The sequence below is a fragment of the Fonsecaea pedrosoi genome, assembly GCF_000835455.1.
Source record: "Fonsecaea pedrosoi CBS 271.37 unplaced genomic scaffold supercont1.8, whole genome shotgun sequence".
Taxonomy (NCBI): Eukaryota; Fungi; Ascomycota; class Eurotiomycetes; order Chaetothyriales; family Herpotrichiellaceae; genus Fonsecaea; species Fonsecaea pedrosoi.
Window position 1 is genome coordinate 1,694,053 of NW_013550608.1, and position 23,289 is coordinate 1,717,341.

Below are 23,289 nucleotides of genomic sequence, written 5' to 3' on the forward strand. Positions count from 1 at the left end.
TGGGAGGGAGGGATGCATGCCAGCCACTGCTTTCGATCTTGGCTTTTTATACCAATGTACCGGATGCCGCGCCGCACCGAGCGGGAATCCATCAAAGCTGTTGTCACGTGGGCGGTGATCGGTGGATTGCTGAAGCCGGCCATGACCGTGGCCGTAAGTTGCCCATCTCGGATCTTGTCAAGACCGGAGAGAGGGACTGCGGAACGATATTATCCCTTCCCACAATTTGTCATTAACCTGTGCGGCCGGATTGCGCGGTGTGGTCTGGGAAGTGTTGATATATTGCACCCTAAGGAAACTCCTGTGGAAGGCATAGCTTGCGTCTGTGTAGACGTCTTGGACACCAACCCATCTTGCGACACACAACAGCCCAACCCTTTCGTTAAAAGAAAGACGCCATGACAGGGAAGCGAGTTCGTGTTGTCCGACTGGCGCACGTTGTATACCAACACCCAGATCTGGAAAAGGCACTCACCTTTCTCTTCGATTTTGGCTTTGTCGAGGAGCACCGAACACCGGACCGCGTGTACCTGCGCGGGTACGGGAGCCAGCCAGTCGTCTACGTGGCCGAAAGATCTCCAGACAACAAGAGACATTTCCTTGGGGGTTACTGGGTGGTGGATAGCCTGCAAGATCTGGAAACAGCCGCTGCTCGTCCAGGCGCCTCTCCCATTCAGGACAGCGATGCACCCGGAGGTGGAAAGGTGGTGACGGTCGAGGATCCCAATGGCTACAAAGTTGGATTTGTCTACGGGCAGAAGTTGAGAGAGTCGGATGGTCCAGTGCCTCCTCTCGAGAAGACTGAACCAATATCAAACACTGCTATCCAAAAACCACGGAAGGGGACATTCCGACGCTTCAAACCAGGTGCATCCCCTGTGCACAAGCTGGGCCACTATGGGTTTATCGTCCCGGGGAGCAAATTCGAGAGCACGCTCTCTTTCTACCTCGACCTCATCAATCTGAAGCCGACCGACGCCGTTTTCAACCCAGAGACGGGTAAAGATGAGACATGCTTTTGCCATATAGACCTGGGACCGGAATATACGGATCACCATGTGAGTTACACGCGGTCTGGATGGTTACTGTATACTGACAGGGAGGCAGAGTTTCTTTGTCGCATCCGGGCCCGAGGGACGCCCTGTGTTTGTTCATCATTCGAGCTATGAAGTCAATGACTTTGACACGCAGACCCTCGGCCACGATTGGCTCCGAGACAAGGGCTGGACGAATTGCTGGGGCATTGGGCGACATGTCCTCGGAAGTCAGATTTTCGACTACTGGTATGGATGTCTTGAGCTCTGGCATTGCGATCCTCCTCTGGAACTGTTGGCTGACTTTGTTGGTGATAGGTTCGACGGCTCTGGAAATATAGTGGAGCACTACTCGGACGGCGACCTGGTCAATGAAGACACGCCGTTTGGCAGGGAGGCAGCAGCCCCCGATACCCTACATATCTGGGGGCCCAATATCCCCCTGGCATTCCTGTCGGGAAAAATCGAAGACGCCGGCAAGGAGGTGCCTGTGCCCCCGGACCCGTTGGAGGCGAAGCCAGCTCAGTACAGTGTGCCTCCTCTGGTGACGGCTTAGGTTGAAGGAGCGAATGGTGAAGGGCGGCGGAATGCTGCGACTAGGCGAAGAAGACGATCTATATACGAGTATGGCTAGCTAACGATTCGCTGTCCAGTCTCATATGAGAGTGTTTCAGACATGGGAATATACTAGAGCAGTCTCATTAGCAGTATATGGTGACGTTGAGGTGGGTGTGTGTGTAGGTGTGGGTGTGGGTGCTTGGAAGACATTGTAGAGGGAGTCAGTTGCCTGCGCCTCCAAACACCGAGTATCTGTCTTTTCACCAATTCACCAGCTCTATGCCTACTCCGTACTTGCCACATTCTTACACAGGACCTCGTAGAGAGAGTCTAGACTCAAACGTCATGTCCATCTTCCCACTGGTCCCTCCATCAGCCTCTTCGTCAGCCACAAATACCCTCAAACAAAAGTCATCCTCCATCCTCCATTCTCCATCCTCCTGGCGGCAACCGCGGCCGCTCCCTCCTCGGTCAGACACGGTGCAAACATTGACACCGCGCTCCCCCGCTCTCACTCCACGGTACGAGTAGACTGCACTCGGTACCTCGTACATACACCTCCGTATTCCTGGGGGATGGTCAGCAGCACGGTTACTAGCACCATTGGGCTATTCCGTGGCTGACCCTCTTCCCGGGAATGGGTTCTGCTCCACGTCTTAATCATCATTGTCAAATCAATCATCCACCTCACCTCCTCCCCGCCCTCCCACAAAGGATAGACCAGCAGCCTTTTGGCACAGGCTAGACGAACGAGAAGCGTGTAGTGATGACGTGGGGCCAACTTGGGAGAAGGCCCCGAGGGCTGGTTGTACCTGCGCTAAAGAACGGTCGCTCACTCGACTCGACATGCACCACTATACCAAGTCCATCGAGTGACACTGACATGTACGGGGGCTAAGCCTCAGAAGACTTCCCTTCCCCAAAACCATGGGCGAGTACATAATGCGGAGGGTCTCCGTGTTACTAATATTTAAAAGGGGACCAGGTACCGACTGATGCTGGTGGGACAAAGAGGGCAAAGGGATCTGCACGCAAAAGACACAAGTCACCGCCTGTCACAGAATCAGATCTGGAGGTAGGCATATAAGAGAATAAAGAGATATATCTAAAGAACTTCGAGTCAACCCTTCTCTTTCTACATTGTACCTGCGAGTCCTCTCAAGTCATTCGAGGTTCTGCCAACAAGATGGTGCGTCAGGCATACTGTGTAGATGCTCTCTCGATCACTGACATCCACATAGGTTGTTCACCACGAAACGCCCGTCCTCGTCGTCGGAGCTGGACCTGCCGGCCTGATCACGGCGTTCCAGCTGGCCGAGAACGGCGTCGAGTGTATGCTCGTGGAGCGAAACCTCGACACGACCAAATGGCCCAAGATGGACATTACGAATTGCCGGAGCATGGAGCTGTTGAAGCGCCTCAAGGTTGACCAGGGGCTCCGCGAAGTCGGTTCGTTCCTGGAAGCATTTTATTGACCGTCTTTTTGTGCTGTGGAAGAATGGGATGGAATGGACCGAGCTGATGAGCCGCTTAATTCAGGCGTGCCGCAAAAGTACTCGTTCGACGTTCATTTCAGTTCTGGATTAGCCGACGGCGAACGCATTGCAAAATGGGTAACTCCTCCTCACTACCTCCCAAGCGACTTGTCCTCGTCTTTGCCACTCCTGAGGACAGATGACGATGGTAGTGTCAAGACTAACGTTTCCATATCCTAGGATCTTCCCTCGCCAGACTGGTGGCGCGCTCAGATCAAAGCTCACAATGATGGCACCATGCCCCGTGAGCCATACCAACGTTGCTCGCAGGCCATCTTCGAGGCCTGGCTGAAGCCGCGCATCCAGGCACAACCTCTGATCGACTCCCACTTTGGCTGGAAGTTTGAGCGCCTGACCGAGTCCGACACGGGCGTCGAGTGCGAACTGACCGACACCAGCGGCGAAACGCACAGGGTCAAGGCTCAGTATGTCGTTGGTTGCGACGGCGGAGGGAGTCGCGTGCGGAAAGAGATCGGCATCAACCTGACAGGAGGGCCAGTGTGAGTGCTTCTTTGGCTTATCACGATTCAATCGCTCTTTTCGTTTGCTTTCCAGCTCACAAGTTGATTTCTAGCCCTGCAAAACTCTACCTTGTCCACTTCAAGTCTCGCGACCTGAGCCGCATCCAGAAGCAAGGCCAGTTCTGGCACATCTTCTTCACCAGCGGACACGTCATCATCTCGCAGGACGAGGTCGACACCTGGACCGCGCACACGCCTTTGCCGCTCGACTTTGACGACTCGACCCTCGACCCGAAGGAAGCCGTCTACCGCGTGTTGGGAGGATCGGGTGCGCCCTGGCCCATCAAGATCGACGAGGTGCTCGTAACGAGCACGTGGCGACCCAACATCTACCTGGCGGACAAGTACATCTCCCCAAAAGGCCGCGTCTTCCTCTCCGGCGATGCGGCACACCAGAACATCCCCACGGGGGGTTACGGCATGAACACGGCCGTCGGGGACAGCTTCGACATTGGTTGGAAGCTGGCCGCCGTGTTGTCCGGCCACGGTGGTCCCACGCTGTTACAGTCGTACGAGGACGAGCGACGGCCCGTGGCAGCCAGGAACATTGAGCGATCTGGCGTGCACTGGTCGCAACACACGTTCTACAAGGAGCTAGTCGACAAGACGGGAGATGCCGTCATTGCGAAGACAGCCGAGGGCGACGACGTGCGGAGACAGATCGCCGAGTACATTGTCGCACACGACGGGGAGAACAAGGACCACGGCATCGAGATGGGATACCGGTACAACGGCTCCCCTGTCATCTTCGCGGACGAGGCCGGCACAACGACCGAGCCCGAGTGGAGCCCGGAGCGTTATGTGCCCTCGACCTGGCCGGGCGCACGGGCTCCACACGTGTTTTTGAAGGACGGGGAGACCAGCGTGTTCGACCTGTTTGGGAGCGGCAAGGAATACTCCCTCGTCGACTTTACGCCTCAGGGCCGGTACATCGGGCTTTTTGAGTCGGAGGCAAAGAAGATGGGCGTGCCGCTCAAGACGATCCATCTGCCCGACGAGCCGCACGTGAGGGTAGTGTGGGAGCGGGACGCCGTGCTCGTCAGACCCGACGACCATGTCGCATGGCGATGTTCGCAGAGTGCGGGAGACGACGATGAGAAGAAGCTGGACGTCCAACACATCCTGGCCGTCGTCGTGGGGAAGGGGTCGTCCTCGTCAAATACAACGACCGTCACCAGTGGTGGTGGCAACCAAGACGATGCTCTCGCGCGGGTCAAGGAGAATGGCTTTACCAGCACGGTTGGGAACGTGGATCACGACAAGGTCGAAGCTCTCGGGGAGTTTCAGCGGTGATGGGACATTACATGGCCTAAGACGTGGTATAAAGTCTGTTTGAGCGAGGGCACGAGTATATGATAGGATAGGAAAAGGACGAGAGTGAGATGGAGTTTGATATACCCATCTTACTCGGTATAGCATCCTGCAGTGTATAGCAGGGTCCATATCACCCACTCTGGAACTATGCTACACACCGTTTTATCTTCTTCAACATACGGAGACATGAAATGTAGAACTGAAACATCCGTCAACTAGTCTGGATGACACGTTGCCATCCAGTGCCTATTCCTGTTTATTCCCGTTCCTTGATCTCATTTCTATTGGTAAGGGATGCTATTCCTTATCCTCTCCGTCCTTGTCCTCCGTCTTCTTCTTTGGTGGCGGCACCCACGGCCACGCCCACTCATACGGCAACAGATTCGTCGGACACTTTGCGACCCACGCGCCGTCCATGCCGGGTGCGATGGTGCAGTTTTTGCCTGTATCACTGCCACCGTCACCTTTTTGCCCATTGGCTCTGCTCGTGTGATTACCACCACTCTCCTTTTCCTTCTTGCTGGCGTTCGTGTGATTAGGGACAAGACACTCCGAATTCCAGCACGGATACGCCGCGTGCAGTCCGCCGGGAACCTTGCACCCGCCGCTGGACGTGCACTTGCCGTCCATCTTCTTCAGGCTGCGCGCGTGAAGGTTGAAGGTGTTGACGCTGGCGGCGAGGGCGGACGGGTCGGCGATGGTCGACGCGGTGGCTGTCGTGGCGAGCAGTGCGATGACCGCGGTGGCGGTGGTTGCGGTGGTGAGGAGTTTCATTTCGTGCGAGAGGTATAGAGTACTTTGTTCTTTTTTTTTTTTTTTTTTTTTTCTTTGCGACGATGTCGTCGGTTATATCGTTTTTCTAGTAGTGGAAGTGGAGGAGGAGGTAGCTTCGCTCTACTGTTTGATGGCGGTACTCGATATTTGTGTTTGTATGTTTGTATGTTTGCATGTGAAGAATTGGATCCTGATCGATCTCCAGGGGAAAGAAATCGAACTAAAGAACAAACGAGACAAAAAAAAAGAGCAGAGGAAACAAAACCAACTCACCGGCCGATAAGATGTATAACAAACGACCTCAAAATCTTTGTTTCTCATGAATGAGTGTGACAAATGCTCGTAAAAGAGATTGGGACAAGTTTTAAAGAGATCATGCATACAAAACAATAATTCACTGACAATGAAAAAGAGGGAGGACCTCGAGTTTCCATGGTGTCAGTGGTCAATGGCGAGAGAGGCACAAAGACACTAGAAACAAGAAACAATAAGACACAATGAGACAACAACACATAGCGCCCAAGGAGGGACATGCAGCGGACAAGTGACAAGTGACAAGTGACGAGGCTGGGTGGAAAAGGGGTAGCGGGAGAACAACCAAACAGAAATCGTTCAACAGTAGAGAAGACCTCGAGACGGAAGCCGAGAGGATATCCGAGACAGCGAAGCGCTCCAAAGAAGATACTTCGACAGCCATGGTGTCTGTCAACCCTACATCATGGATATAACTCACTCACCCACCCACCCAATCATCCACATCCCCTCAACATCATGGAAGAGACACTCCCCGCTGGGGACAACTTACCTTACTAGACACTGACCTCCCTGGCCTACCTGGTGTGATGGTGTTGGTGGTTGCGATGGCTCTAGACTCTGTATTCAACGGTACCAATACCCTTGCTGTTCCGCGCCGTTTGCTCCCAGTACCCCGGGTTCAGGCCCTGCTCGACAGCGCTGATCTGCAGGGCGAGGACGGGCGAAAACTGTCGCGCCCACACGAAGCTGCCGGTCATGTACCAGAAGCCCGGGAAGCCGGTGGGCCGCCACCACTGTAATAGAGTCAAAATCAGTCATCCCAAGAAAAGGAAGGGAAAAAGAAAAAAGCAGTAAAGTCAAGGTAAAATGACTGACTTACCCCAATCCGCTCCTGCTCGTCGTTGAGAAAGCCCAGATCGCCAACCCGCTCGGCGACCTTCTTCCCCATCAACTCCTCCACGGTCAGCACGTTTCTCTGATACCCCGTCGCCAGAATGACCAGGTCGGCGTCCACCTTGGTCCCGTCCGCGAGGACGACCCCGTCCCTGACAAATTCCTTGACCCCGGCGGCGCACGACTTGACCTTGATTCTCCCATCCACAATCATCTGGCTCGCGCCTTGGTCGATGTAGAAGTGGCCGGTCTTGACGGCGAGGTGGTCGATAAAGCCGTACCCGGCTGTCTTTGCATGCTTGACCTTCAGCCCGGCCTTCTCCAAGCCCTGGAGCAGCTCCTTGTCGTGCTCCTGCATCATCTGCGTCTGTCCGATGTTGAATGTCCGAGCGACGGCAATGGGGAAGGAGTTTGCGATGATGTCGGCCTCCTCGGTCGTTATGCCGGGCGTGTCCCAGATGGAAAAGTAGGCGTCTTCAATCGCTTTGGCCGACAGGGAGAAGATGGGGTTGCGTTGGATCATGGTCACCTCCTTGGCCCCGGAATTGACAAAGTCCTGGGCGATGTCGTGGGCGCTGGTGCCAGAGCCGATGATGGCGACGCGCTTGTTGCCAACATCAGGCGTGAGGCGTGCGGCTTTGTGGTGCATTGCATGGTACGCCTCTCCTTCGAACAGATCTCGGCCGGGGATCTCAGGTTCGATGGGGTGACGACTGAACACGCCGGTCGCCAGGACAAGGTGCCGAGGGTGGAAGGTTTGTTTGCCGTCCCCATTTTCCACCTCAACAGTATATCGGCGCGACTCTTCGTCGTAGTCGATCTTGTTCACAGTGGTGCTGAGCATATATTCAAGTCCCATCACTTGGCCGTAGTGTTCCATCCAGCTGGCGATCTTGTCCTGCTCCAGCCATCGCGGCCAGTTGGTGGGGTATTTGAGGAAAGGATAGTGGTCGGTATAGATTGGAGTATGGGTCCTAACTGTTTCGTATCTGGACCGCCACAGATCCCCAAGTCGTGGGAGCTTGTCGACGAGCACCGCTTTGACGCCCATGTTCTTGAGCTGCGCAGCGAGCATAAGACCCGATTGTCCTGGAAATCAATCAGCTGGGTGGCTGCTCGGCAACGTGTAATGACCTACCTGCACCGATAATCAAGACCTGAAGGTCGTCCTTGTGTTCCCCATTGACTCCCTGCCCAAGTTTTGTCTGGGTGTAGGATTGGCGTAGTCGTTGGTTGTCAAGCTCGTCCTGATTGTTGAGTCTCTCAAGCTGTGTGAAGACGGTCCATGCTTTCCAGTGAGACTTGTCCACATTGATCAATCGGACGAGACCGGTGCCCGAGCCATCACTTGTCCGGAAGGTAAACCCACCCTGGATCCAGATGGCTCCGTGCATGTCTACCAAGCTGGGCTGCAGACCCCCGTTTTTGACGGTAGCCAGCTGTCCGAATCCAATGGTCGAGCTGTTGAGATACTCTGCGACGTCTTTGAGACCGTGCTTGGTCACGATATCCCATGAAAGACCGGTAAAATCCCGCCACCATGAGTCGTCAATGAAGAGATCCGAGAGGTCAGTAGACAGACCGTTCTTAGGACGCTTCTCTAGAGCTGCGAGCCAGTTGGCCACGATGTCACTGGCATTGATTTCATCGCGGTTGACGCCGTCGTCGAGTGTGAGTGCTGGGATCGAAGCAAGTGGATAGCCGTCCATGATCACAAAAGTGTCAACTTGAGATGTGTTACTCTCCTGAGAGACACGCCCCAATGGTGTAATTTCCGTCGTTTATATAGCCAGCGTGGAGTAGACGTTCCATGGTGGTTATAGCGGTCAGGTAACAATCTGCCAGGAATGGGCGACCAGCCGCAGTCGGTCCACTATACGAGGATCCTATAAGGACAGTGTTGAGGCCGCCAACTCCACCACTGAACGCGACGTATCGAGATCTCACAACTTCGTTTGTAATGTCACCCCTAAACAGGGGTGCCCAGATTCGGACCGGCTTGTGAGGTTGAGAAGTGCTGAGTGCTGACCGTCGGTTCACACTGTGGTTTCCGCCTCCTCCGGACAAGGAGCTCCAGCATGAGTTGTTGGAGCATAGACAGGAGACCTACCAACGGATTTTCTACCACTCAAAAGTAGCCAGGAGCAGTCTGTTATACTGGGGTTGTGATTACGCGCGCCACGTCCAAATCGAGCAAAGCCTGCTTGTAACCGTGCAACACAAACCTGGAAGCTCAATATCCCTCAAGACGTCGTGATGTGGGAACGGGACGCCTGAAGATGATTGTATCAGGAGTTGCCAACGATCCGACGAGAGGGAGCGAGTCTGTCCTCCAAATTGGGAAAGACTTGCAAGGTGGGATCGAGTCGCTCTGCCAAGGTCATCATCATTGAACAGGCGACCAAACGGGGGTTTTTTTCTCAGCATATCCTGCTCAAGGGTGGATGGCAGTGGCTATAGGAGTATCATCCGCGTTTGTTCAATCCACTGCCGCATGACATTCTGGTGAGAAGCGACCTGACAGACCACTTTTCGAAGACGTGGAAAACCGCTTTGTCTGCCAGATGCCGAGGCAAGGCTGTGACAAAACCAGACGAGGCTGACACAAGGCTGAAGGGGATCGTTGCCAAGGAATGCTGAGCCTCGTGCCCGACCGACTTGCATGGATCTGCTCTCCTTCTATCCTTCTATCCAATCCTACAACAATCCGGTCTGTCAATTCTAAGCTCACTAGTAAACGCACTCGTATCTCGCTCGTTAAACATGGCTCTGCCAAACCTACGCCGTCTCTTCGTCGAGGCTCGAACCGAGGCAGAAGAGAATGAGTACTCCCGCAACGCCGTAAGCTTCCTTGCTGGTACCAAATACAGAAAATATCCAACATAGTTCTAACCTCCCTTGCTTAGTTTTACAACCTGGTCCTGTTCATTTCATCCGTAGCCGTCTTCAGCCTAGTTGCACAGCGCATGAGCGGCAATAAAGCAATCAAATAAAGAAACCACCTGACGAAGCGCCTCTGAAGGACGGCTTGAGTTCCGACTTCAATCAGTCTCCTCACCATCGCTGCTCAGAAAGTCGTAATTCTTCGCTCCTCGCACCAACCGTCTCGCTGTGGGTCGCGGGCCATCTGTACTTTTCTCAGCTCGCGCACCGTTCTGGGCGTTGAAAGCACCCCAGCGTGCTTCTCCTTCTTGGACAGCCTCGATGTCGGCCGCCAACTCTCGAGCCTCTTTGATCTGGTTCGCCTTCTCTGCCGAGTACCTGCCAGTCATGCCGATGTCGGCGAGCATTTGTTTCAAATGCTTGATTTTGGCTTTGGAGGTTTCGTAGGGTTTCAGCTCTTTACCCCACAGCTTACGAATGCCGCATTTCATCAGCCAGCCTTGAAGACGCTTGATTTCGGCCTGCTCGGTGTCGATACTGGCGTCGGCTTTTGGCTTTGTGGTGGGTCTGCTGGCGGGCTTCTTGGGCGTTTGCCCCGCCGAGTCTCTGCGCTTGCTGCTCTTTTTCGCTTGCTCGTCCTCTTGGCCAGAGTCTGACACCTTTGCTCGCTCGGTTGGAACGGGCTTGGACTTGACGGAGCGTGCTTTCTGAGGGCTCTTTCCTGGTTTTGTTTTTGGCGTCTCTTGCATCGCTTCCGAGTCTACACTCCCCTGCGGGGAAGACAGATTCTTCGAGGCATGGTCGCGACTCTTTGCGGTAGCAGCTTTTCGTCTCTTGTTCGGTGTGGACTCTTTCTGTTTCTGTGAGGTCTTGCGCTTCTTGGATGTCTTCTCGGGCTCTTTGGCCTTAGGCTTGGCCTCCTCCGGGGGAGGGCTTTCTGTCACTGCCCGAACATCCTGGCCGCAGTATTAGCTGTGCGCGACACATCACTTGGGAGCATCCAGATGTACCAGTTGGTCGGCAATGATAGCTTTACTTCGCTGTGCCCACTCCTCGTGTTGTTTGTAGAAACCCTTTGGGAGCCCGAGTTGCGTTTCGGAAGCTGCGCGAATGGAGTTGTTCGAGAACTCGATTCCATCTTGTAGCGCCTTGTCCACCTCATGGCGTAGACTTTGCTCGAGTTCGTTGTCTGGTGGTGTGGGTGTCTCGGAGGCTTCTGAAAGTTCCGAGTCGGACACGGACATATTGCTCTGATCAAGGGTAATGATGACTATATTATCCAAAAAAGATAGGAGGGTTGATCGAACACGCGCAGGCGCCGTTGAATTAATGAAAAAACGCGCTGGTCGCATCAGGGCCAGTCGACCCTTGATTTCCCTTCTGCGATGGGCTCGAGGCTTCCCCGCAACGTAAACACGATCAAGCACGTGATGGTAATGGTCTAGGCCTACCTGGGGAAAGTCAAAGGAGAAGGTGAAGCGAGCCTGCATCGGACATAATCGGCGTTTGTCGCGCCACAAGGCAAGGCTTCATTTTTCTGATTTACAATCATGTCTCAACCTCAACTTTGATGCTTGCTAAAGGCGCGTGAGGGAAGATTGCGGCGGACCCCCCCGAGGAAGGCGTGCGGCGATCGCGGATCAGCAGACAAATGTCGTTCCCTTTTCCAGATGGTCAAGCATCGGGCACCAGGGATGCAGAGGATGAGGACAAGAAGCCACAGAAGACTGCGCCGGGAGTTGTCCTGGACAAGGATGGGAAACCGTGCGTTGTTGCTGTTTGTTGAAGACTCGGTTCCGTACTGACTACAGGACAGATGTCGAACGTGTACTTCGTCTGCCGCATGGATGGCGATGATGAAGCAGGGCACGGGCAGAAAGACAAAAGCCGCCGCCGCTCCAGTCCTGCCTCCACGAACCGAATGCCCGCCGGACGTCGAAGAACTTGGTAGAGCTACGTGGACGCTGCTGCACAGCATCGCGGCTACATACCCCGAGGCGGCCCCTCCCGAAACTCAATCAGTCATGAAGCAGTTCATTTCGACCTTCTCCATGCTCTACCCTTGTTGGGTGTGCGCGGACGATTTTCGAGACTGGATGAAAAAGCCCGGGAACGAGCCCAAGGTCAAAGGACAAGACGACCTGGGTATGTGGATGTGTCAAGCTCATAATGCGGTGAATGTGAAGCTGGGGAAGACCGAGTTCGATTGTAGTCTCTGGAAGCAGAGATGGAAGGACGGGTGGAAGGACGGGAGATGTGATTGACGATGTCACGCAACGGGTTGACAAGGGAAAGAAATTACAAGATGTTGGACTGTACAACCACACAAGAGATACCATTTGAGAAGAACAGGGCAGGAGGGGGTGGGAATAGATCTTGGACATATATAGAGCATTAGCGGCGGCGCAACTCCTCTCCTCATGTCGATACTTTGTATATACCATATCTCAAGGACGACCATGTACTACAACGCCACAGGTATGATGGCAAAGAGCGACAAATACAAATGATTAGAACCAACGAATTATCACTGATCCCCTCTACATACTTGGTATGGCAGCATTACTGGAGCATGGGGGCATTGAGGCGGAGCCTTGCGCCCTGACAATGCAATTTCCATCAAGTCGCAAACCCCCTCGGCAAGAGAAATTACATTCATTCTATCTTGTACCTTGATACTTTCTCCTCCACCATATCGCCAATCCAATCTACGCGTACTCAGAATGCACCGACAAGACCCGGAGCATTCCTTGTTCACATCCATACCTGGTCCTAGACAAAACACCGGCCAACAACTCGTAGTACATAACTACTACTAGGACCACGAGTACATTCTTCATCATCACCCACCTACTCCCCCCCCCTTGTTCGACTTGGCCACCACTCGAGAATGTTACCCCTTCTCTCTCTATCTAGCCTGGTCCGTCGTTGGTTTCTTATCTCTTACGCGTGTCGTTGCTCTCGTCGCCAACCCCTGTCCCCTGTTCCCATTTATCTAAGAGTACGAGGACAGACGGGTCCCGAGTAGAGTACTCGTACCAAGGACCGAGTGCGAGTCCATACATATCTGCCACCATCGTCACCCACAAGACCCGAGACTTAAGACACTAGCTTTCCGAGACTTAAACATCTTGGCTCTGCAAACGAACTTGGTCCTGTCAAACTCTTGCTCTCGTCTCGTCTCTTCTCGTTTCGTTTGTTTTGTATTGGAAAAATACCTGAGAAGCTTGGAACTTCCTCCCTCCTCTTCTCGAAAAGAAAAAGTTTTCCCTTCGTCTCCTTCGTAGAGACACTTTTACCTGCTCAGCTTGTAAGCTAGCCAGCGTTGTGGAGTGCTAGTCCTAGAGCAATAGCAACATGAAAGAGCAGAAGACGAGAGTGATGATCACTACGACTCACGCTTATGCTCATGCTCATGCTAATGCACATGCTCGACCTCATCCCTGACGATGCGCCTCTTCCGTCGCCCGTCACTTCGGTCACTGGTCCTCGTGGCACTCGTCTTGACATTGATCGTCACCAACACCCGCAGTAGAGAAGCATACCTCTATCGTGGCCAGAAGGGGCCACTATACGACCCGGCCCGCTTCTCGCCCGGGACCGCCAAACCAGCCGGGCAGAACTACACGCGTGTGCTGGTCACGACACGGCTGTCTGGGGAAGACACGTCCTGGCTGGACCGAGACCTGCCCGACCTGCCCAAGAAGATCTACTCGATCGACGCGACAGACTCGGACTCGGGAAGCGGTAATGGCCCGTCGGCGACAAACAGGGGCAGCGAGGAAGCCGTGGCCTATCTGACCTACATCATCGACCACTTCGACGCCCTCCCAGATATTGTGCTGTTCTTCCGCCCGGCCAAGAAGAGCCGGCACAACAACGTCGTGCTGGACGCGGACACGGGCGTCACCATCAAGCTCCTCTCCGACGCCCACGTCATGCGCCAGGGCTACTTCAACGCGCGCTGCCACCTGGACCCGGGCTGTCCGGACTGGCTGCACGTCGACCAACCCCTGAGAAAGTACGACCTGGTGCGCAAACCTGCGGAGCCGGCCCTGACCTCTGCGCTGTTCCACGACTTATTCGGGCACGACACCCCCATCCCGCGCGCCCTGTCGCAGCCGTGCTGCGCGCAGTTCGCCGTGTCGGGCGAGCGCATCCGCCAACGCTCTGTCGACGAGTACCGACACTACCGGGCCTGGCTCAAACGCACTAGCGACGACGACTCCTCCAAATTCTCGGCAACCATCCTCGAATACTCCTGGCAATACATCTTCACGGGCCTATTTGAGTTCTGCCCGTCCCCACACCGCTGCCTCTGCGACGGGTACGGCGTGTGCTTCGAGGGCCGCGAGCGCGGGCTGCGCCGCTGGCTCGAGTCGTTCGACGCCAAAGAGGGCCTGGACGCGCAGCTCCTCGCGCCGTGGACGGGCGCAGACGGCGGCGGCAGAAGCGACAGCGACAGCAACACCTTCAAGGATCTCAAGAACCGCCGCGGCAGGCTGGGCAGGGAGCTGGACCGTGCCAGGGAGCTGGCTGTTCGGAGGGGCTTTGATCCGCGGACCCGGGCGAGGGAGTGTGGTAGGCCGTGGCGTGTGGGTGATGGCTTTTAAGACCTTCTGCGAGGGTAGCTGTGTCGATTTAATATCTGCATTATACTCTTGTTGTCTATTGACGGATTGTCTGGGCAGGGGGCATGACAATCAGCTGCGGTAGACATGGGAGAGCAACGTTGTGGTGGCATTAGAGGCATTTGATATTTCGTCTCCCCTTCGTGATTAAAATGATAATCATACAAGAATTCTCTGTTCCACTGCCCACGCCATTGTGTGATACATTCGAAATGCCAGCTAGTTGTGGCTGACACAGCCCTGCGCGCCCTGCGTCGATAATGCCTCTTTACATTCCGAGCAGCGAGTAAAGTCATCCTAGCAATAGGCTTTGCTCGAAGCGTACACCGTTTGCATCGACGCAAGTAGCTTCCTGTCAAGAGCCATACAAGTAATGACCGACCAACACTCATTCGCCATCCAACGCCTGGCTGTTGATCATGACCCGGACTGATGAAATGCTCCGAACCCCGTTCGTCCGTATCATACACCCGGACAAAGTCTCGGTTCAATGTCACATCCCACAACAACTCATAGCCCGCCTGAAAATGCCGTCCCTAGTAGTTCATGACCATCTCGCCTGACCCGGTCTTCGGATCCATGGCCCCATCAAAGTTTCCCGGGGGATAGTCGTCCAGACTTCGATATGCCGGCGCTCCCCGGCCGCCGCCTCCACCGGCAGGACCGTTATTTCTGCCTCTGTTTGAGCCGCCTCCAGCTTGGCCACCACCGCGTTGTTTCAGACCGGTATTTGCTGAATTACTCCCCCTGTTCCCAGACAAGTTTGGATTGTTACGGTTGTTAAAGTTGGCCTTGCTTTGTTGGTTACGCTGTTGATAACGTCCTCCTCTTGGCACATAGCCACCATCATCTCTGTCGCTTCCACCGGCGACCCGTGCATATGAGTCTCTGTTCCGCGAGTTGGGCTCGTCACCACCATATTTTCGCTTGTGCCCTGCCTCAAAATCATTGACAAGATGTCCCCTCCGGTTACCTCCAGACCCACGCTGAACTCGGGAGTGATCGTCTTCGATTTTCAACATGACCTTGTCGGCCACTGTGGTTTCGAACATGAAGGCTTTGTCCGGAGGGACAGATTGCCAGGTCTGTATTCTGGCTGCGTCGATCTGTCTGGAGCCCTTTCGGACAGCTAGAACGACAAGAGGTGTGGGATCCTGGGTGTAGATTTGAGTGTCTGTTACTGGTGCAACGCGGGCAGCCCAGATCCGATCTTCGTATTTGGCGATTCCCGTAACCTGCCATGTGACTTTCTTGCCACGCCCGCCAACCTTCTTGAGAATGTCATGCCGCGGGTAGTAAGGCGTAATGAGGATACTCGACGCAAAAAGACGGACTTCGCCAGAATCAATCATCCCAGCTGCGATATTGAACAATGTCAGGAGGCGTGCAGAGTCTGTTTGGTTGATCATATAACCGAAATAGCAGAACTGCTGGTCGATCTTCAGATGCTTGCGGACAGTCTTTGTCACAGTGGGAACCCCGTTGGAGATTGCTTCGTTGTGGCGAGTGATGGCTCGCTGCACGACCTCGACTTCGGTCTCTGGGTTCAGAGTAGTCTTCAGCTCACAGACGTGAATCACCTCCGCCGTGATGGGCTTCCGAGGAGGCGGTGGTTGGTCAACAGGATGCGATAGGAATGACTTGTTCAAGCGCTCAAAGTAGTCTCTGAAGCCTTTGACGTGCTTGGGACGATCCTCGTAAATTCTTATTTCGTCAGCATTCTTATAGCTGAAGACTAGTTCTTTGAGGAACTCCTGCTTGAACCCCATGGTGGACTCGAACTGCTGGCCTGAGGGGCCTACCTCGGGCTTGAGGACGACCATGTCGAAGTCGAGTTTCCGTGAGTTGCAAATTCGGTTGACCAGGTCCGCGAAATACGTCTCTCCCCTGCCGGTGAGCAATACAGTGAGGACATCCTTGGTCTGGCTGCTCAATTCGACGAGCTGGACCACAGTCTCGTTCCAGTGACCCTCCCATGCGCGGGGTTCTTCAATCTCGAGACCATCTCCTGTGGCTGCCAGTATACTATTATCGTGCCACCACCCTCCATAGGCGAGAGTCTCATATGTTTGAAGCAGACCAACGGTAGGTTGTGCCCATATCTGGGGGTTTGGCAAGGGGCTGTTGAAGAGCGTATTGTCGAAGTCGTAGACGTGAATAGCCTTGATGGACGGGACGGGAGGTAATTCCTTGCTCTTACACGACCACCGTCTGAGACCGACCAGCGAATAGGTGGTCTTCATTGTGAGGCTGGAGGATGACCGCCTGGACAAACTAGACTGCCAGGGTCGAAGAGTTCGTGGGGTAAGAGGCAATCGCTGTCATTGAGACTCGTGGAGGAAGCAGAGGAAGAATCGACGGGTTGCCAGGCGCATCTGAGGTGGTCGTGGTCGTGGTGGGATATGAGCCCGAGAGCGTCGAGATTTTTACCGGGGTCGATCCGCTGGAGATGTACACAAGACGAAGAAAGAGTCAGGAGGAAATACGGGTCGGGCGTTTGTGAAACACAGGTAGCAAATCAGTTACTCAAGTTCGTGGTTGGAAGGCGACGAGGCAGACAAGCTCATTTGGGTCGGCAAACTTGCCTCGAGTAGTCAGACTCAGATGGTGCAGAGAAAAAACATCAACGACACCAACGACTTGATGTACCATGAGCACCAAATACATACAAATGTACAGAATCTATCCTCAACCCACGACTCCGCGTCAATGCTCACGGCTGCTGCTTGGAGACCATCCATCTGCTCATATGCATCGTACATATGTCGTCGCTTTCATGCCCGATTCGCACCAAGAGCATTCGTCCCGCTCATCCAGAAAACTCTGTAGTTGCTGGGCGAGACCACGATCCCAACCACCTCGCAGTCATTATGCATACCAGCTGCTGTGACTCCTCAAGACTGCCCAACGTCCAAAATATAATGCCTACCAGAATGATTCGGACAGACCTGTTCCCCATATGGATATCGCCTTGGGCTGTTGTTGCTCCCGCACCAAGATTCATACTTCAGGTAGGATGATTGTTGAGCTCGATGCGTAATATGAGAAGTAGGAGATCCATCCATGATCGAAACACAACCGCCGCAGCAGTAAACGAGAAGAAAACACCTAACAGTGGACACACCCATATTTGATGTCGCCATCTCATAGATATCCATCTAGAGAAGCCCCGGGAAAAATGATAAGCCGCCTTGAGACTGTTGCCGTATGGTAGGGAAACCGCCACGTCCAAACCTATCATGCGCCCACAGGTGCAACAAACCTACCTGGTTGTACGAGTTTGACACGCCTGAGTCGGTGCCTGCATTTTGCCACGAGAAACACTCGCATCCGAGATCGCCATGATCGCTAGAGAACAATATTCTTATAGAGGACAGCTGTGCCAGCTGAGACGTTGGATCCATTCTGGCGCGACACAGACAGGCTTGGCTATCATGGACCAGAGTTACAGGACGAATGCCAGAGTCAATGCCAATGCTATGAGAAGAGGAGGAAGAGGAAGAAGAAGACGACGACGACGACGACGCGAGGAAGAGTTGAAAACCCTGCCTCCCATTTCGACACTAAACACTACGGGCGGCCGCCCTTCCAACACCGCCAAGCAGTATCCCTGGGTCCAGTCCCATGCCCTCGGTACTACCAGGTGAAAAAGTTCCCCCCGCTAATAACTTATATTTTACAATGTTCGAATTACCTCCAAGATTGACAGCCTGATCTGGGGCCGTCGGAGCAGTGTTTGAAAATAGTCCCCCCGTAACATAGGGCTGCTCAATCTTCCTATTCTCCGCTTGGGAACACTGCAACAGGGGACAAGAACCCAGGAATCCATGTTTTGAGGGGCATGGCGAGAATAGGAAAAATGCAAAAAAGGTAAGTTCGAAACGGTAAGTCGTCTTCTTTTGCTGGTACTTTTTTTTTCCTCCTTGGGCAATTTGAACTGTGATCCTCAGTGTGTGTGTGTATGTGTGTGCTCTGTATCACATGTGTGTGTGGATGTAGGTGTGGTCTGGCAGTGAAGTGGTTAGTGCGATACAGTTGCCAAGTTTGGGAGTGAAAAGAGGAAAAAACGCGAACCAAAACAACACGGTATCAAAAAGGCGTCGGGATTCATATGATTCCAATGGATCAGGCCAGGGTCTCTGTGGGCATGTCAAGTTACCCACAATCACCACCACACGATCAAGGGCTTAACAAGGCACGCACGCCCCCTTCCACATCCAATGTCCAATACCCAATATCCCGTAGGCAAAATGCCGCGATCCACCTGATCGGTCAACCCGTATTGCTTTTGTTTCTGTTTCTCTCAAAGAAATCTTGGTCTCTTCCCAAACTTGAGCGTGTTTCTCTTTTTCAAAGTGACGCTCTCGGCTTCCCACCACGGCGTTCGACCTCGTCCAAGAACGGCAGGACCGCCTCCAAGAACTTTTCAGGTTGGTCGATGTTGACGGCGTGCCCTGCATCGGGCACCACGACTTTCCTCGCCCCGGGGATTTTCTTGGCCATGTACTCGCTGGCGACGAGGAAGGGGGTGTCATCTGCGCCCACGACGACCAGACTCGGCACGCGCACGGCAGGCAGCGAATCGATGACCTTTGAGTCGCGCTGGGCGAGCATGCCGCGGGCCGCGAGGGCCAGGCCCCTTGCGTCGCGGTGGGTGACGGTGGCGCGCTCGGCGCTCAGGCCCTGCAGCACGGCGAGGCCGTCGGTCTCAAACTTCTTCGCCGTGGCGTGCGCCGTCCTGTTCCATTCGTCGCGCGCTGCGTCCTTCTTGAACCCCGGGCCTGTGTCGATGATGAGCAACGCCCGCACCCGCTGTGGGTACACGCGGTAAAACGCCAGCGACATGTATCCGCCGAGGGACAGGCCGCCGACAATGGCTGTGCCGCCGGCACCGCGCCCGACGACCGCATCGAGAACCGCCGCCATGTCGTCCACCGTGTGGGCTTCGCTGTATGCCGCCTGGTCGGTCGGGTAGTCTGACGCGCCGTGCCCGCGCATATCCCACAGGATCAGCTTGAACCGCTTGGACAGCGCGGCGACCTGGCCTGCCCACATGGCCGAGGTGGACGAGTACCCGTGCGTCAGGAGGAGAGGCGTCCCGCTACCGTGGACTTCATAGTACAAGCGGACCCCGTCGCGGATGAGATACACCATTTTTCTTCTTTTTCCCGCTCTCCCCGGATTTCTGATTCGTTAATATAATAGATGTGCTCGGAGGAGATAAGCACAAAAGGTATGTGTCGCGCCGTTCTTTTTACCTTTTATATACCGAAGTAATCTCTACTTGTCCGGGGAACCGAGGCGGCACGGCGGATGGACATTTTGTTTGATGCGGGGAAATACGAGGTACGAGGGACCAAATATCGACCAGGAGTATGGGCGTTTTGTTATCGCCGCGGCGATATCTTCCCTCTCCGAGTGACAGAGGACACTTTCGAAATATCTTACCGAAGACTACCTGCAGCACGCCAACTGACGAGTGCGTTTCTGTGGCAAAGAGAACAAACCTGTCGTGTTTATTGTCTGTAAAAATGGCAGCGACTATGCTCATCGCGCAGAAGTTCAAAGGCTAGGCGCCGCAGCCTCAACAACCTCTCTTCTCTAGCCCTCATATTCCATGGGAGATGGAAATGAATCCCTTCGTCCCTTAAAGGCCTTGACCGTCAAATCCTCAAGCTCTTCATTCCACCTGGGAGGTGGTGGTGCCTCGGCAGGGATGTCAGCCAAATCGTACTCGTGCCGCTCCATGACCTCGGTCAGTAGTTGTCTGAATATCCTCCACGCGCGGTAACAGGATAAGGAACCTTCACTCATGCACCAGAGGTATGACATGGCTTTGCGCAAGTACGTCACCACTTGTGGTATCTCATCTTCAAAGTGACGTCCGTCCAGGGCTAGCTCCAAAAGCAACACAGACGTCGCCTGCGCCACAAAATGAAGGAGAGACCACCACGGCAGCAGCTGGTACGCTTCGTGGGCCGTGGGATAGTCAGGCATGAGTGACAACATGGCCATGGCCGCGTGGACGCAGGCTCGCGCCGAACTGCGGTTGAACTCTTTCGACTGCTTCGATTCATCTCCAATAATCACCTCGCAGAGGCATGGCCGATGGAGGATCATCTCCACACTGTGGTGATACATGCCTAGTTCGAGCTTGGTTCGAGGATCAGTGTCTATCACCGAATCCTGACTCTGGAGAGTCAACTCGGGCGGAAGCTGTTCGACCCAGTTCTTCAACTCCGTCTGCAAGTTGCCGATCTTATCCTGGATCTGGGACCACGAATCTTCAGACGTCCCACTGTACATTTGCGCCGCCACCTTGTCGCTCAGTTGACAGAGGTACAATCGATGAGGTAAGTATGAGGTAGGGATGCCACGTCCCACTGCCGCAAAGCTTTTCCAGGGGACCACTCCGCCCGTCATCTGGGAAATATTGCGACTAGCGTTGAGGTACTCCAGCCACATCTTCTTCGAATCGGCAGGCGAAAAAATATTGTCGATTTTGTCAGAGAATTGCTCCGTCTCTTGCGGGACCGACCAGAAAAGATCGATGGGTATGGTCACATCGGACAGGAAGATAGACTTTGGCCGCCCGGTCATTTCGGCAATCAGGACCTCGAGGCTGTAGAGCGAATACCACGTTCGAGCTCGCCGCGACTTGTCCGACTCGCTCACCCTTGGGTCTGTTACCTTTAATTGCAGCCCGAGCGCCGTGGCGTGCCGGATAGCGTGGCCCAACGTATTCCAGGAGCTGTTCACAGTATCAGCGAGGAGACGCAAGATCGTCCAGATCGTGCTTCGTACCGCGTGATGGATCCATTGACAAGAAGGTAGAAAGACAAGAGTCCAATGCCCTGGACTCGCTCGATGTCAGGGTGGTCGAACATCACCCTATGGTCAAGACCCAACGCTCGCGCCCGTGCGTAGTAGAGCAGATGATCCCCATTAGTATCCTTGTCCGCCAACTGGGTGATCTGTAGCCACTTTGCTCCAATAGCCCACACGAGATTTGCCATCGCGAGCCAGCGCCTTTTCCTCCACGTTGGGGCCGTTCCCTTACCTGAGAAAGAGTATGCCCGTTGCAAAAATTCCTCACGGAGCACAAAATGAAAGGCACCCTGCATGCAGTGGAAAAAGGCCTCTGACAGGATTACCAAAGACTCGGTGGCGGGCCAATAATATTGATCCACATAATCCTCGTCTACTGCCAACACGTTGATATCGTCCATGAAATAGATGAAGTCGGTTGTTGTCGCCAGATTTTCATCCATTTCTGCCGCATGTGGTAGTCCGGCGTTGGCTAGGTTGTGGCCGCGGACGGTTTCAAATCCACGTTGGATCCAAGAGATCTCTGACATTTTCCCCACAAAGCCAGAAGCCCCTCCTCCGAAATCGAGAGATACAAGAAAGTTCAGCTCCCCTTGTTTCCGAGGAGAACCCACGCTCGAGTTAGCCTTAGTCTCCCCATACCTGTGGTTTCGCCGCGACCGACCCGGACTTGACGAGGGTGACGGACGCTGCGAGACAGAAAGGCCGGCCCGGCTCTTCGACTGGCTGCTCGAGGCCACCCCATGCTCTTCGTCGTCACCCTCTTGCTCCGAATACTGCCGGTTGTGTTAGTGGTCGAGCAGCCTGGAAGTGCGCATAATACATCAATAATTACCTTGTTCAACAGCTGCAATACATGGGCATTTTCCTCCGGACGGAAGTCTGGACGCTCGGTTAATGAGCGGAGAGCACTGACCAACCGACTATTCTCGTCTTCCAGTAAACTGATGCGATCTAGACTCTCGGCGAGATCCCTACGTACTGTTAGTAACATATGCTGGAGAGACAGGCACGCAAACAATACTTTTTGTTGCGCTCCCGCTTGCGATCGCCATAGACGCAGTTCGCGTCGTCTTTGATGCATTTGGTACAACGGTCACCTCCCGAACACTTTGTCCGCATCAAACGGCACCGATCACAAGCGTGCGATGTGCGCATTTTGGTATTGGTAGTCTTCTTTGAGATGCGTGACTTGGTGTGAGAACTTTCTGGCCAACGCCGATTTAGGGATGGACTAGCGGGACTCGCCATGGAGTCCGACATGGTGCACCCTTCTTCGTACCCCGACAGCGCAAAGTGCGCAAAGTCCAAAAACTTACAGGCAAAGAAAAGCCTGTGATGTCACGTTAACCCTGCATACAGAAGAGGTCGAAGGTAGAGAAGGAAATTTTTCTGTTTTTATGCGGCTGCTCTTATCAAGTGATGCCGTGAGCGCCTTTGTGACCATCACACCGGCAAAATCTCGCTGACTTGACAATGGGGGGTGCTTTTGTTCACTGCAAACAAAGTCAAGTCAGGAGAGATTGAGATCGAGACACATGTGGGTTTTGAAATAATTCAAACTTAGCGACGTTAAAAAAGACGATCACCACAATTCTCAGGCGAACAGGGCGGTTTGGTGCTGTTTGTGGGTGAGGTACAACCACCATAACGCAAGACCTAGGTAGCTCATTATTATAACCGGGAAAGGTTTCCGGGATGGCAATTCTGATGTGCACATCAGACTTGTACGATGCCTGCGACTGGAGCGGTCGAGGTCCACCATGTTCTTGACTCGGAATGGTACAGCAGGACTGAAGCCAATTGCAAGTGTCTGGGAAACTTTTCCGCGTCATCCTCCGCGAATGGACAAACAGCGGAGCGTAGGGGCCCCTAGAAGCACGATCTTGAGAAGATGCGTGCTGTCCTGATCGTTCCTTCGAGCACCCAAGAGGCGAGGAGGGAAAGTCAATGTGGGAGACTTGATAAGCGCGTGTTTTCTCTGCAAGTTTTTGCCTCTTTTTGATCCCCTCTAACTGGCAGAACACACCTTGACGTGTCATGCTCTAGGGTACAAGTCTGA

At 54.1% G+C, this 23,289-nt stretch overlaps 11 protein-coding genes across 11 annotated transcripts; 5 read left to right on the forward strand and 6 right to left on the reverse strand.

Annotated features, from left to right (window-relative positions):
- Window positions 1-398: 398 nt before the first annotated feature.
- On the forward strand, window positions 399-1,590 carry Z517_11919 (uncharacterized protein; the record flags this gene model as incomplete). Its single annotated transcript, XM_013423501.1, has 3 exons — window positions 399-1,058; window positions 1,108-1,283; window positions 1,353-1,590. The coding sequence occupies 3 exons, from the start codon at window positions 399-401 to the stop codon at window positions 1,588-1,590; spliced, it is 1,074 nt and encodes a 357-aa protein (XP_013278955.1).
- A 1,188-nt stretch (window positions 1,591-2,778) lies between these two features.
- On the forward strand, window positions 2,779-4,941 carry Z517_11920 (uncharacterized protein; the record flags this gene model as incomplete). The annotated part of the gene is made up of 5 exons (XM_013423502.1): window positions 2,779-2,781; window positions 2,834-3,041; window positions 3,132-3,205; window positions 3,308-3,627; window positions 3,702-4,941. The coding sequence occupies 5 exons, from the start codon at window positions 2,779-2,781 to the stop codon at window positions 4,939-4,941; spliced, it is 1,845 nt and encodes a 614-aa protein (XP_013278956.1).
- Window positions 4,942-5,259: 318 nt separating this feature from the next.
- On the reverse strand, window positions 5,260-5,736 carry Z517_11921 (uncharacterized protein; the record flags this gene model as incomplete). The annotated part of the gene is made up of 1 exon (XM_013423503.1): window positions 5,260-5,736. The coding sequence occupies one exon, from the start codon at window positions 5,734-5,736 to the stop codon at window positions 5,260-5,262; it is 477 nt and encodes a 158-aa protein (XP_013278957.1).
- Window positions 5,737-6,602: 866 nt separating this feature from the next.
- Z517_11922 (uncharacterized protein) lies at window positions 6,603-8,594 on the reverse strand (the record flags this gene model as incomplete). The annotated part of the gene is made up of 3 exons (XM_013423504.1): window positions 6,603-6,785; window positions 6,872-7,974; window positions 8,024-8,594. 3 exons carry the CDS (start codon window positions 8,592-8,594, stop codon window positions 6,603-6,605), a joined length of 1,857 nt encoding a protein of 618 aa, XP_013278958.1.
- Window positions 8,595-9,648: 1,054 nt separating this feature from the next.
- On the forward strand, window positions 9,649-9,878 carry Z517_11923 (uncharacterized protein; the record flags this gene model as incomplete). Its single annotated transcript, XM_013423505.1, has 2 exons — window positions 9,649-9,726; window positions 9,792-9,878. 2 exons carry the CDS (start codon window positions 9,649-9,651, stop codon window positions 9,876-9,878), a joined length of 165 nt encoding a protein of 54 aa, XP_013278959.1.
- Window positions 9,879-9,926: 48 nt separating this feature from the next.
- Window positions 9,927-11,012, reverse strand: Z517_11924 (uncharacterized protein; the record flags this gene model as incomplete). The annotated part of the gene is made up of 2 exons (XM_013423506.1): window positions 9,927-10,724; window positions 10,779-11,012. 2 exons carry the CDS (start codon window positions 11,010-11,012, stop codon window positions 9,927-9,929), a joined length of 1,032 nt encoding a protein of 343 aa, XP_013278960.1.
- A 407-nt stretch (window positions 11,013-11,419) lies between these two features.
- Z517_11925 (uncharacterized protein) lies at window positions 11,420-12,032 on the forward strand (the record flags this gene model as incomplete). Its single annotated transcript, XM_013423507.1, has 2 exons — window positions 11,420-11,532; window positions 11,585-12,032. The coding sequence occupies 2 exons, from the start codon at window positions 11,420-11,422 to the stop codon at window positions 12,030-12,032; spliced, it is 561 nt and encodes a 186-aa protein (XP_013278961.1).
- A 1,185-nt stretch (window positions 12,033-13,217) lies between these two features.
- Z517_11926 (uncharacterized protein) lies at window positions 13,218-14,381 on the forward strand (the record flags this gene model as incomplete). The annotated part of the gene is made up of 1 exon (XM_013423508.1): window positions 13,218-14,381. One exon carries the CDS (start codon window positions 13,218-13,220, stop codon window positions 14,379-14,381), a length of 1,164 nt encoding a protein of 387 aa, XP_013278962.1.
- A 554-nt stretch (window positions 14,382-14,935) lies between these two features.
- Z517_11927 (uncharacterized protein) lies at window positions 14,936-16,642 on the reverse strand (the record flags this gene model as incomplete). The annotated part of the gene is made up of 1 exon (XM_013423509.1): window positions 14,936-16,642. The coding sequence occupies one exon, from the start codon at window positions 16,640-16,642 to the stop codon at window positions 14,936-14,938; it is 1,707 nt and encodes a 568-aa protein (XP_013278963.1).
- A 2,107-nt stretch (window positions 16,643-18,749) lies between these two features.
- Window positions 18,750-19,553, reverse strand: Z517_11928 (uncharacterized protein; the record flags this gene model as incomplete). Its single annotated transcript, XM_013423510.1, has 1 exon — window positions 18,750-19,553. One exon carries the CDS (start codon window positions 19,551-19,553, stop codon window positions 18,750-18,752), a length of 804 nt encoding a protein of 267 aa, XP_013278964.1.
- A 447-nt stretch (window positions 19,554-20,000) lies between these two features.
- Z517_11929 (uncharacterized protein) lies at window positions 20,001-22,490 on the reverse strand (the record flags this gene model as incomplete). The annotated part of the gene is made up of 4 exons (XM_013423511.1): window positions 20,001-21,150; window positions 21,204-22,003; window positions 22,063-22,201; window positions 22,252-22,490. The coding sequence occupies 4 exons, from the start codon at window positions 22,488-22,490 to the stop codon at window positions 20,001-20,003; spliced, it is 2,328 nt and encodes a 775-aa protein (XP_013278965.1).
- Window positions 22,491-23,289: the final 799 nt, after the last annotated feature.